Here is a 13724-nt window from a genome sequence, read left to right on the forward strand (position 1 = left end):
TGAATATAAAGATATTAAACAGTGTCATGTAATAAAACACTTTTGACCAACGTGAATACAAGGTCAGTTATGTCTTCCTATCTTTGACTGTCTGAACATGCATCTTGGCTCACTAGTCAGTAAATGCATGAACTCAAATTTTTAAGCAGTTTACTTACATAATTGTTAAAAATTAATTGATATATATATTTAGTTTTCAGTAATGTATTAAGACAAAATGTCATGGTTAAACTGCATACTATATAGATGTCCTTTTATACTGTGTAATAATGTGTAAATTGAATATGATTATGTGATCTTTTTTTATAGCCAGAGACGCATCAACCACCTAAAGTTGATGAACTATTCCATGTCTGTGGACGAGGAGAAGGTGGAAGCTTTGGTACATACATCTGGTCTACACTACAGTGATTTTGATTCTAAGAGTAAGTGGAGTTCATTTTTTAAAACCCTCTTGCTAGAGCAGGGTTTTGATACTCATATTTAACTGACAACTCATTAACTTGTGAATATGCTTTATTATGCCCCCCTTTGAAAAAGGAGGGGTATATTGTTTTGCAGATGTCGGTCTGTCGGTCGGTCTGTCGGTCGGAATGTAGACCTGTCCGTTTCCGGATGATAACTCAAGAACGCTTGGGCCTAGGATCATGAAAGTTGATAGGGAGGTTGGTCATCACCAGTAGATGACCCCTATTGATTTTGAGGTCTGTATGTCAAAGGTCAAGGTCACAGTGACCCTGAATAGTAAAACGGTTTCCGGATGATAACTCAAGAACGCTTGGGCCTAGGATCATGAAAGTTGATAGGGAGGTTGGTAATGACCAGCAGATGACCCCTATTGATTTTGAGGTCAGTATGTTAAAGGTCAAGGTCACAGTGACCCTGAATAGTAAAACGGTTTCCGGATGATAACTCAAGAACACTTGGGCCTAGGATCATGAAAGTTGATAGGGAGGTTGGTAATGACCAGCAGATGAACCCTATTGATTTTGAGGTCAGTATGTTAAAGGTCAAGGTCACAGTGACCCTGAACAGTAAAACAGTTTCTGGATGGTAACTCAAGAACGCTTAGGCCTAGGGTCACGAAAGTTGATAGGGAGGTTGGTCATGACCAGCAGGTGACCCCTATTGATTTTGAGGTCAGTATGTCAAAGGTCAAGGTCACAGTGACCAGGAACAGTAAAATGGTTTCCAGGCAATAACTCAAAAACGCTTGGGCCTAATATCAGGAAAATTGATAGGTTGGCCATGACCAGCAGATGACCCTTATTGATTTTGAGGTCATTAGGTCAAAGGTCAAGGTCACATTGGCCAGGAACAGTTAAATGGTTTCTGATCTTCTTGTCCAAAACCATAGGGCCTAGGGCTTTGATATTTGGTATGTAGCAAAATCTAGTGGTCCTCTACCAAGATTGTTCAGATTATTTCCCTGGGGTCAAATATGGCCCCACCCCTAGGGTCACATGGTTTATATAGACTTATATAGGAAAAAACTTTGAAAAACCTCTTGTCCAAAACCACAGGGCCTAGGGCTTTGATATTTTGTATATGACATCATCTAGTGATCCTCTACTAAGATTATTCAAATTATTCCCCTAGGGTCAGATATGGCTCCGCCCTGGGGGTCACATGGTTTATATATACTTATATAGGGAAAAACTTTGAAAATCTTCTTGTCCAAACCGCAAAGTCTATGGCTTTGGTATTTTGTAATGTAGCATCATTTAGTGGTTCTCTACCAAGTTTGTTCAAGTTATCCCTCTCGGGTCAAATATGGCCCTGCCTCAGAGGTCAAATGGTTCATATAGACTTATATAGGGAAAAACTTAGAATCTTCATGTCCATAACTTACATCATTCAAATTTGGACCACATGGACCACATGTATAGTTTTGAGTGGCAAGATGAACCTTGACATGAGTTGACCTTGATCTTGACCTAGTGACCTACTTTCACATTTTTGTACCTACAGCCTTCAAATTTGGACCCATGCATAGGTTTGTATACTGAAAAAAACTTTGACCTTGTTATTGATCTAGTGACCTACTTTCACATTTTTGAAGGTACAGGTTTCAGATTTGGACCACATGCATAGTTTTTTGTTCCAAAATAAAATTTGACCTTGATTTTGACCTAGTGACCTAGTTTCACATTTGTCAAGCTACAGCCTTCAAATTTGAACCACAAGCGTACTTTTGTGTACTGAAATGAACTTTGATCTTGAGATTGACCTAGTGACCTACTTTCACATTTCTGAAGGTACAGGTTTCAAATTTGGACCACTTGCATAGTTTTGTGTTCCGAAATAAAATTTGACCTTGATTTTGACCTAGTGACCTACTTTCACATTTCTCAAGCTACAGCCTTCAAATTTGAACCACATGCATAGTTTTGTGTACCGAAATGAACTTTGATCTTAAGATTGACCTAGTGACCTACTTTCACATTTTTGAAGGTACAGGCTTCAAATTTGGACTGCATGCATATTTTTGTGTTCTGAATTGAAATTTTACATTGATTTTTATCTATTACCTACTTTCACATTTCTCAAGCTACAGCCTCCAAATTTGAAGCATATGCATAGTTCTGTTTACCGAAATGAACTTTACCTTGAAATTGATCTAGTGAACCTGCTTTCACATTTTTCAAGCCACCGCTTTCAAATTTGGACCACATACACATTGTTTTGTACATAAATGAAATTTGACCTTGATTTTGACCTTGAGCTAGTCTTGAAATTTGGAACATTCAAAAATGGCTCAGTGGCTGGTGCCAAGATTAATCTGTAATCTCTTGTTAGGTTAATAGGTTAAAGGCAAGGTCAGATTAAACCAGAATGGTAGTACTTTTGTTTACAGTGAGCATATAATTTCTGTTCCTTGTGCAATTACTAAATGCATCAAGGGGGGCATTTCATGTTCGACGAGCTCTTGTTTAAGAAATAATTTATACCAAAAGAATGCTTTAACACTATTTATGCACGATGGGTGGTTATACGTCAGGCGTAATAATTTCACGAGGGCGCAGCCTGAGTGAAATTATTTGAACGACGTATTACCACCCAAGTGTATAAATAGTGTTAAAGCAGGTTTGTGCTATAAATTATTTCGATTCTAATATGCCATTAATCTCAAACATTAGATAGAATATAGAAGCGCTCTTTCTTGGTCGCAACAAAAACTTTGACGTCATCGCACGTAAACGTGACGTCATTCTAGCGTAAGAGTGTTTTAACAGAGGCAAGCATATTAGAAAGTGAGATCATTTAATTCTGCGGGCATGAAATTACGTGGTTTTGACAGTGATGTTTTTGTGGAATTTATATTTTGAACTTCTTAAAATGAATACTGTTTCGGGTTAAACTTTTAGATTGTCTCAACAAAGAAATCCTTGAAAATTAGTCCCCCACCCCCATCCGGCCGTGAATATTTGTGACTTTACGATATATATTGTAGGTATAGAAATTACATGTGCAGTTCAGCTGCTTTTCTCCTAAAAAGCACAATGCCAAATTTAAATCTTATGAACACACTCTCTTTTTAGATGGACAACCAAAACCCTGGCAGTTAATGAAAATGTTGGAGTCTGCTCGATTCTTCTCCCATCATTGGCCTCTGGACGACAGTGGGCGAACATTCAGAGATTATGCAGAGGTAACATCAGATCGCATGACATTTCTTATTACATCCAGGATGGATATTGAATATAACCTTTATGACCCCAGTATTCCAAAATCTCCACTTGACATTAAAGTTCAGGGTGGATATGTTGGAACATCGTCACTAAATTCCATAACAACGGTTCAGACAAAGTGTGGCCAGTCATTGTTAAGCAATGTGAACCAGGTAGTAAGTATAGACAGATCGACTCGGCGACCGAAAGTGTTACCCGATTGGTGGCGAGAGAAGTACGCTAAATCTGGAGCAAAATTCACATCTTTGAAATTCGAAAAGTATACAAAACCAGATTCAGTTGAACCGTTTAATATTCACGTTGTTCGCAGTGACCTTGACGGTAACAATCATACAAACTGGACTTGTTATGTGAGATTTGCGCTTGATGGTTTATATTATAATGCAAAACATGGAAAATTGGATAAGTTTAAAGATATAGACAGGCGTGGTCTACAAAGCATGGAACTGTTGTTTTCAGGAGAAAGTTTTGATGAAGACAAATTGGAAGTATATGTATGGCAGGAGGATGGTGATGGATACAAAGTACGTGTACATATAGAGAAAGACAAGAGTTTCATTTTTCAGGGAACTTTTAGTTTTTTTGAACAGACATTATACTGATCAAATACGATAGTCAGTTGCAGTTATCACACCAGCTACATTCCCTTGGGTGTAGAAGAACTTTTTCAAATATTCAAGGAAGCAGTATTTTTAAAATTTCTGAGATGTTTAATTAAGAAATAATATATCTCAAACAGTGATCCGTCCTTGAAAATAATCATTGGAGCCCAGATGCGAAGAAATTATACAACATAAGGCATATGTGACATAAAAATAGGCGTCTGAGTGACAAAAATCAATTTTATTCAAGAGAAATTCACAAAGATATATTATTTCTGTTCTAACACAATATCATGGATTATTATGCACATCTTTGTGACAACATCTACCAAAATTTAATATTTGCATGTTTTATGTGTTTTTTCCAGCTTGCTGCTATTTATTAAAGGACCAGTAATGTAATAACTGTAATGCACAGTCAATGATTTTGTTGCAGTATAACTTATTATTTATGCCTTCTTTGGTTATAGGAAAACAAATGGGACTGTGTTAGAATATGTTTAATTTTATCAGCTATTACTAGTAAACAGTTTTTGATTCATGTATCCAGTTTGGGTCTTTTATGGGGCCATTGTGTGAACAAGTTTATTAATATTATAGTACTGAATGTGTGCAGTAATGCTTTGCAAAAATCACACATTTATGGCATTAACTTAACTGGAAAGCCTTAGACACAAATTCAAGTTTTAGCACTGGATTTTATTTTTATCCCAAAAATTATGTTGTAGTCACTGCAAAAATATGTGAAAAAAAATCTAAATAAGTGTGCCAGAATGTCACAATATAAGCCCGTCACAGCAATTTAGCAAATAGCACCTGTATTTGCAAATGGAATTTTGTGGTTGTTTAGTAATTATTGTAGTTCTTTTGTTTTTCTAAGTCCACAAAAAAACTCCTTGCCAGGTAGAGATACCTTAAAATACGCCTAAAATTTGAAAGTAATATCTATGTTGTACCACAGAAAAGTGGTCTTGGTTTTTCCCTACGGTCAGTTATAAAAAAGCTACAATATAAGTTATTTATAGTAACAACTAACGGAAGTAATAAATCTCAAAAAAAAAAAATTGTATGTCCGCACAAATATCCTTACCAGGTAGAGATAGGTCAAAATACACCTCAAAATTGGATGTAACATGCATGTTGTACTACAGAAAAGTGGTCTGGATTTTTCCCTACAACTAGTAATGAAAAAGTTACAATATAAGCTATATATAGTAACAACAAAGGGAAGTAATTCTAAAGAAGGGACCTGCGCATGACACTGTCTCATGATGGTGTACAGTTGTGCCAAGTTACATCAAAATCCCTCCATGCATGAAGAAGAAATGCTCCAGACAAAGTCATTCTTGTATCTGGCCTTTGGCCTTTACCTAAGTACTAGGGACCTGGTTCTTGTGCATGACACACCATCTCATGTTGGTGAACATTTGTGCCAAGTTATATCAAAAATCCCTCCATGCATGAAGAAGAAATGCTCCAGACAAAGTTTTCATTCTTGTATCCTTTGACCTCTAAGTGTGACTTGACTTTATACCTGGTTCTTGCGCATGACACTCAGTATCATGATGGTGAACAATTGTGAAAAGTTACATCAAAATCCCTCCATGCATGAAGAAGATATGCTCCAGACAAAGTAATTCTTGAATTTGACCTTTGCCCTCTGTGACCTTGACCTTAGATCTAGGGACCTGGTTCTTGCGCATGACACTCCATCTCATGATGGTGAACAATTGTGCCAAGTTTCATCAAAATCCCTCCATGCATGAAGATATGCTCAGGACAAAGTCTGTGGACGCCTCCCGTCCGCCAGCGGCGTTCCCATAATACGTCCCCTTCTTCAAACGGGCGTATAAAAATGAACAAAACACAACCTCTGCTTGTATTGCACATTTTTATTTTCAATATCTGGCAAAGAAAATTGTAAAAGTTCTGTGCAAATTGGTTTGTATTCATTCAACAATTAAATTTTCAATATAATTCACTAGTATCTTTAATTATAGATAAAAACATCATTAACTTTCAACTATTTCATAAATCAACAATACTGGCTTTTGAAGTTTTTAAAGCATTTACACTTTTTAATTAAAATAACTTTCATAACAGTACTGCTCATATTATGTCTCCAGTCAGCAAGAGTCTTAAAAAACAGCACAAACAAATGCAACCCAGTTAGCAATAATTGAACAAAACAAAAAAGTAAGAAGCATTCTCAAATACTTAACAAATGCTTCCTCATTGTAGTAAAATATTTGTTTGAATACAAATATGTTCATATAAAATACAATTGTTAAAATGCCCTTAAAAAAGAAAGTCTTAAACATATGCCAACATGAAATATTCCTAACTTATACCAGTTGTATAAACAATTATGTGTATGAAATGTTTTCTTAAAGTCCCTTAAATATAAGGGGTAAAAACAATTTTCATTAAATCAGAACTTTTCAAAATTGGAAGACCAAACATATAATTTATCAGACATTAATGCTAACCACATAATTTCTAGCTATGATTACTGTAAGCCTACACAATGTCATGTACAATATAAAAACAGCCTCAGATTCTCCATATCCACAGTTACAAATATGAAATAAACTGTTTTCTAGGGAGGTTTAGCACTTCTTTTATCAAAATGAAATTCAAGGCAAATGGAGGCATATCTATTGACCATACACGATGAAATGTTTTACACCATATCTATTGACCATACAAGATGAAATGTTTTACACCATATTTATTGACCATACACGATGAAATGTTTTTACACCATATCTATTGACCATACACAATAAAATGTTTTACACCATATCTATTGACCATACATGATGAAATGTTTTACACCATATCTATTGACCATACATGATGAAATGTTTTACACCATGCATCAATTTTTGAGCCCATAACTTTTCACATACTTCAATGCTCCAGTTGTATGCATCTATAAAATGACACCATACTCGGGTTACAACCAAAACTTTCCTGACTGTTACATTAATTTATGTTTAAGCACCAACTACAATGAGGCATATGTCATTTTATATGTGATGCCTTGTATTTTATAAAACGCACAAGATTTGTACGAGCAGTTGAGATGACGGGGTAATGTTCTCCAAGTGTTTTCCTGTTCTGTTGTACCTGAAATTTATAAATGATATCTTTCAACATCATATCAAAGAAACAAGCTTCTGTTCATAAGACTAGACTTGCATTTCTATAATCAGATTTCTAGATTACGACACATTGTGATGCAATAAAACAGCTATATTTAGTGTTATCACCAACGTTGCTGTACGTCAAACTATTAAAGGATGCAATAATTTTTAAGATAAGTGGATCTAATATTACTAAAACATAAAAATTGGAGATTTTTTTATCACTAGACTAGGGAAAATTGATTTTTGGGGGAAAATTTTCTAAGGGGAATACACCTACTATCAGTGTTATTTTCTTAGTAAAAAAAAAACCCTGAGTGCCTAAAATATTTACTTGTATATTAAATGCTATCAAAGGAATAAACTCGCAAATCTAATTTCTTCTTACCTTTGATTTCAGTGCAGATGCAACAGTCTTAAGTTTTTCAACGAGTCCTATCTCTTTCAGCACCGGGTCAACATGATCCTCTCCGAACACATCAAATATAGAGTCCAGAGATTCAGCTACCACCCATAAATCAGAGTCCTTACATACAACCTCTAAGAGTAATACTCCTATATCCTGAAAAAAATATAATTACGTAGACATTTATCCTTGTGTTATTACAGCTACATATTGATTACATAAAACATTTACTTACTTCCTCTTTTAATAGCAATCAAGCTACAAAAAAAACCTGCTATCGGAGAGATTCAATCTTGAGTGACACATTTTTGTTATTTCCCTATTTTGATAGAGTTTAAGACGAAACACAACAACCATTTTTTGGGTCATATGGATTTTTCTGCTTTAGTAATGGGGAAAAGCGTCCATCCAAACATTAAGATAGATACAGGTCACTTGGGGATAGCTTCCTCAAATGAAAGAATTTTTCACCTAACACAGGGTTCAATCCCATAGCAATGACAAGCTAGTGAGTCAAAGCCCTTAGCCTTAACCACTTGAACAACACAGCTCATTGTAATGTAGTGACATACACTTAAATAGGTCTACAGACCTTGGTTAGGTTTCATGTTCCTGGTTTTCAAACACAGTCTGTACAACACAGAATACAAATGTAGCTGTTGATGTATAGTACATGAAATAGATTACAGTCTGAGTTGAGACATATTTCAGATGGAAAAGAGACATAATTTATTGATTCTAAATGCTTAAACTTCATAAATAAAATTTTTCTACAATATATTTTCCAAACAATCAAAGAACAGACCTTGAGCAATGGATGTGGGTTTGTATTCTGGGCCAATATACCCCCTATGGTTGATACAATACGTATAGCATTGACCCTGACCTCTGGCCACTGGCACTTGGTAGACATTTCATACATAAACTGCAGATCTACCGGCTGTACTGCCTGAAACTAATAACATGAAACAACAGTATAAATCATTCATATATACACTTCAAACTTTTTTTTTTTCAAACATCTGACAAATACACAACATAATCTATTAATAATAAATAGCAAAAATTTAAGAAGTATACATTGTCAATAAAACTAATACTGTGAAATCATTAATTTTCGTGAGTGACTAATTTACATGCATTTCAATGTGGATTCAGTCCATAAAATTTAATCCCAACAAAGCAATATGATTCCCATTCATTTTATATTCAATAATCAAAATCCATGAATTTATGTCCACCTGAAATAACCTTTCTGGCCAAAATGTCCACAAAATCAAATATTTTCACAAAATAACACATTACAAAATGTCAAATATTTAGTGTAAGTAAATAGCATTATAATTTAAACTACAACCAAAACTTTGGTAAAAACGTAGCTATATATTAATGCAAAAAAATAATTAACGGGGTCCGAGCTATGATAGTGTATCACTGAAAATAGGAATACTAAAATCCAGAGAAAATATAAATTTGCTACAAACTGCATTGTTTGTGTTTGATTAAAGCCTTGGAGATCATTGGTGGATTGCATTTTTCCTGATTCTAAAATTGGTCATGCAAAACTTCCTATCAAGAATAATCCCTTTTATACATTTGTAAATCAGGGAACCTTATCATGCATGCATGCATGCATGTCTTCCATCATATGATTAGAATGTAAAACAGAGACCGAGTTTCCATCTTTCTTTTGGGTTTAGCATTGTTTTTCAACAGTATTTCAGTTACGTAATGGCTGGCAGTTAACATAACCAGTGTTCCTAGATTTTGTACCAGTACTAACCTGTCCTCCACAAGTAACTGCCAACTTCTCCATATCAATCAGAGGTGGAGAATGAATGATTTAAGACACACTGTTTTAATCATAATCCGATAAAATACACCTTGCAAAGGAATTGAATTCACGACCCCACAATCCTTATATCTGAGTTTTCCTTACTGGGGTTATTAAAAGCGAATGGGCAATTAAAGTCATCATAAAAAGTAAACATAGTAAGTTGTTGACTAGTTAATCTGGTTAAGACAGCCACACAAGCAGTGCTGACAGTCTTTCTTACCCTCTGATTTTCAAACACCTCTTTGTGGGTTTAAATGACATTTCGGAAATCATTGGAGCAAAAAAAAAAAAAGAGCTGTCCATAAGACAGCATGCTCTACTTTTCTCAGTGCTTGTCTCGGAATTAGAGCTTTGCCAGAAAAACTTTATAAAACTTTAACCAAACTAGATGCCCATGGGCAACATGTCGAGCCCGCCAGCTGTCAAAAGGACTGGGAGTTGCACATGACACTCTGTCTCAATGAGGCAAACATTTATGCTATATAAAAACAAGATTGCAAAAAGTTACAATATAAGTTATTTATATTAACAACAAAGGGAAGTAAATCTTAAAAAGAATTCTAAGTCCACAAAACTGGATGTAACATGTTATACTACAAAAAAGAGGTCTTGATTTTTTCCTACGACAAGTAATAAAAAGTTACAAAATAAGCTATTCATAGTAATAACAAAGGGAAGTAATTCTAGGTTCTTTTGCATGACAACCCGTCTCATGATGGTGAACAATTATGCCAAGTTACATCAAAATCCCTCTATGCATGAAAAAGAAATGCTCCGGACAAAGTCATTGTTGTATCTGACCTTTGACCTCTAAATGTGACCTTGACGTTGGAACTAAGGACCTGTTTCTTGCGAATGACACTCCATTTCATGATGGTGAACAATTGTGCCAAGTTAATCAAAATCCCTCCAGGCATGAAGAAGAAATGCTCCAGACAGTCATTACTGAATTTGACCTTTGACCTCTTAAGTGTGACCTTGGCCTTTGAGATACGAACCTGGGGTTTGCGCGTGCACTCAGTCTCACTGAGATTAACATTCATGCCAAATATAAACAAAACTGCTCGATGCATTTCAAAGTTATGGTCCGGACAAACAAATCCTGACACACACACACACAAGGAAGGGCACACACACGCACATACACCAAACAGCCATTTGGACGACTATGTCTTCGCTTCCGCAAGTGGGCTCAACAAAATTTCTATGTTAAAAAGGGGCATAACTCTGTCAAAATTCAAACAGAGTTGTGAGATTGTTTCTCCTGGTGTAGACTTTGATAGAAAATAACTGTTTTAAGTTTCAAGTCAAACGCTTTGATAGTATCAGAGATATTCGACTTTATCAAAAACTTCAACCAAAAAAAAAATCTAAGTTAAAATAAGGCGTAACTCTGTCATAATTCAAATCAGAGTTATAAACTTATGGGGATTGAATCTCTGTAGACTTTGATAGTAAATATCTATTTTAAGTTTTTAAGTCAATAGCTTTGATAGTAACAGAGATATTTGACTTTATCAAAAACTTTAACCAACGGTAACGTCGCAGCGTGCAATAGTTCTACTTTTTCTTCGACAAGTCAAGCTTAAAAGCAGCCTGTTTACAAACCTTGGAAGGATCTGCCTCAGCTAGTTTGTGTATCACGGCCCTCATAGCTGCTGTTACTGCTTCTAATACTTCCTCTTCCTCTATACCTGCCATACATATAGCAAATCGAGCATCTGTTTCATCAATAAATCTATTTTTATTTGTTATAACTCTTGTTTTATTAACAATATTTAATAAGGTAATGGACTCATAAAAGAATATCAGTAATTTCTATGCTATAATGTATTCTTCATCCAGAACTTGGGTATTCTCCATCAGGCGGCTTGTATGAGGTTCATTAGCAGCCGGAGAAAGCCTAACAGTCACTGGCATCGGGAGATTTCGCAACCTCATACAATCTGTAGATTGTCATTATGGGTCCATTACTTTAAGATATTGTAAAGTAGGTATTTCATCTCACAAGTGCTCATGGATTCATTAACAATATCAAACTGTTCTCTTGCAGTAACTTATATCTTCCCTGCATAAATCATATGTGGTAAGACCAAGAACTGCAGACAGACATATTGTCTTCAGTCATTTATTATGGAGAACACACACTTTGTCAAAAATTTGTTTGTTTGTTTTGTTAGGTTTTAATTAGACTGACACAGTTATGGTCAAATGGCTTCTTTCCTTCAGGTGGAGGAAGACCCCAGGAATTATTTCTGGCACCATTTAGTGCTGAACAGGATTTGAAACATATCATACAATGTCATATCAACATATACCAATAAAATTTAAGTAATTTCTATTAGAATTTCTCATTGTTTATGGGAGAACTTACTTTTTTGTGATGTGGAAAGCTGAAGGAGGCCCTGCCACACAGTATATAGTTTTTGGCACCCTCCCAGGGCCTCTGTATCTAAGGAACTGACTAAATTGTTTAAACATAGCAACGCATGCGTCTGCTTACTCTGAAATCTACAAAATACATTCATTTTGTCGACCACAAATAATTGTTGACAGCAAATAACAAACATTCAAATAATTGTTGATAGTAAATCTTTGTCGAAAGCAAATAATTGTGACAGCAAATAATAATCAAATAATTATTGACAGCAAATAACAAACAATCAAATAATTGTTGACAGCAAATAACAAACAATATGAATCAATTTTGTAATTAAAACATTATTAACTACACATCCAGAAACTGTCTTGTTCTTTTTACATAATATTGCACTCCTGAAGTCTTGCAATATCTCAGTTGCATTTTGTATGCATATATCACTACACAAATCAATTAAGCTATAAATATCACACTCTTCATTCACACACACCTCTAACTGTTTTTACAAATAACCCCAGTTCATTTGTCCTAAACTCTTAAGAAAGTAATTTCCTTCAAAGATTGTTGTTATTTGATATACACAAAAAACTTTCAAAAAGTTTGAAACACAGGAATCAACTAAGTATATTTTAGGGTCATACTAAAAACTCTTACCTTTCCAGAAGACTCTTATTTTCTTGTAAAATTAGCAGTTGCTCAGCTGCCAAGGGCTGGGCTGCCTCTAACACCTGTAAAATTAAACAGATAAAAGAAAATATGGCAACAATGCAATATTGGCACCAACATTTTATTTAGACACAATCTACATTTAATTTGTTTAGCATATTTATTTAAGAAATCAAAATTTGACATGACCACTGATATTCCTACATTTCAGTATTGGGTAAAGGAAAAAATCTTACTCTTCATGCTGTCTGCTTTTAGATAAGACTAATTTATCCCTTTTTAGCTCACCTGTCACATAGTGACAAGGTGAGCTTTTGTGATCACCCTTCGTCCGTCGTCAGTCCGTGCGTCAACAATTTCTTGTCTGCACGATAGTGGTTTCATTTATGATTTTATTTTAACCAAACTTGCACACAACTTGTATCACCATAAGATCACGGTTCCTTTCTTAAACTGGCCAGATCCCATTATGGGTTCCAGAGTTATGGCCTCTGAAAGGGCCAAAATTAGCTATTTTGACCTTGTCTGCACAATAGCAGCTTTATTTATGATTTGATTTTTACCAAACTGGCACACAACTTGTATCACCACAAGACCTTGGTTACTTTCTTGAACTGGTGAGATTCAGTTATGGGTTCCAGAGTGATGGTCCCTGAAAGGGCCAGAATTAGCTATTTTGACCTTGTCTGCACAATAGCAACTTCATTTATGATTTGAATTTAATCAAACTTGCACAAAACTTGTGTCACCATAAGATCTCAGTTCCTTTCTTGAACCGGCCCAATCCCATAATGGGTTCCAGAGTTATGGCCCCTGAAAGGGCCAAAATTAGCTATTTTGACCTTGTCTGCATAATAGCAGCTTCATTTATGATTTGATTTTAACCAAACTTGCACACATCTTGTATCACCACAAGATCTTGCTTCCTTTGTTCAACTGGCCAGATTCCTTCATGGTTCCAGAGTTATGGCCCCTTAAAGGTCCAAAATTGG

The 13724-nt window shown here is 35.3% G+C and overlaps 2 protein-coding genes across 3 annotated transcripts; one reads left to right on the forward strand and one right to left on the reverse strand.

Annotated features, from left to right (window-relative positions):
* The first annotated feature begins 236 nt into the window (after nt 1–236).
* Nucleotides 237–4837, forward strand: LOC128545957 (uncharacterized). Of its 2 annotated transcripts, XM_053545631.1 has the most exons (3): nt 237–425; nt 3543–3652; nt 4152–4291. In XM_053545631.1, exons 1-3 carry the CDS (start codon nt 338–340, stop codon nt 4230–4232), a joined length of 279 nt encoding a protein of 92 aa, XP_053401606.1. In that variant the 5' UTR covers nt 237–337; the 3' UTR covers nt 4233–4291. The 2 variants fall into 2 exon arrangements, with proteins under 2 accessions (XP_053401606.1, XP_053401605.1); XM_053545630.1 differs by having other exon boundaries at nt 267–425; nt 3543–4837.
* Nucleotides 4838–6166: 1329 nt separating this feature from the next.
* On the reverse strand, nt 6167–12862 carry LOC123549077 (uncharacterized). The gene is made up of 6 exons (XM_053545632.1): nt 12721–12862; nt 12061–12197; nt 11295–11380; nt 8655–8804; nt 7832–8005; nt 6167–7426 (listed from the first exon to the last, which is right to left on the reverse strand). Exons 3-6 carry the CDS (start codon nt 11337–11339, stop codon nt 7322–7324), a joined length of 474 nt encoding a protein of 157 aa, XP_053401607.1. The 5' UTR covers nt 11340–11380; nt 12061–12197; nt 12721–12862; the 3' UTR covers nt 6167–7321.
* Nucleotides 12863–13724: the final 862 nt, after the last annotated feature.

Source organism: Mercenaria mercenaria, chromosome 6, assembly GCF_021730395.1.
Source record: "Mercenaria mercenaria strain notata chromosome 6, MADL_Memer_1, whole genome shotgun sequence".
Lineage (NCBI taxonomy): Eukaryota > Metazoa > Mollusca > Bivalvia > Venerida > Veneridae > Mercenaria > Mercenaria mercenaria.

Coding starts and splice junctions, on each gene's coding strand:
- LOC128545957 (XM_053545630.1), top strand. CDS start 338: ATGAACTATTCCATGTCTGTGGACGAGGAGAAGGTGGAAGCTTTGGTA. Junction 426..3,542: donor CAGTGATTTTGATTCTAAGA/GTAAGTGGAGTT, acceptor CTCTCTTTTTAG/ATGGACAACCAAAACCCTGG.
- LOC123549077 (XM_053545632.1), bottom strand. CDS start 11,339: ATGAGGGCCGTGATACACAAACTAGCTGAGGCAGATCCTTCCAAG. Junction 8,006..8,654: donor ACCCACATCCATTGCTCAAG/GTCTGTTCTTTG, acceptor TATTTTTTTCAG/GATATAGGAGTATTACTCTT. Junction 7,427..7,831: donor CATCTGCACTGAAATCAAAG/GTAAGAAGAAAT, acceptor TATAAATTTCAG/GTACAACAGAACAGGAAAAC.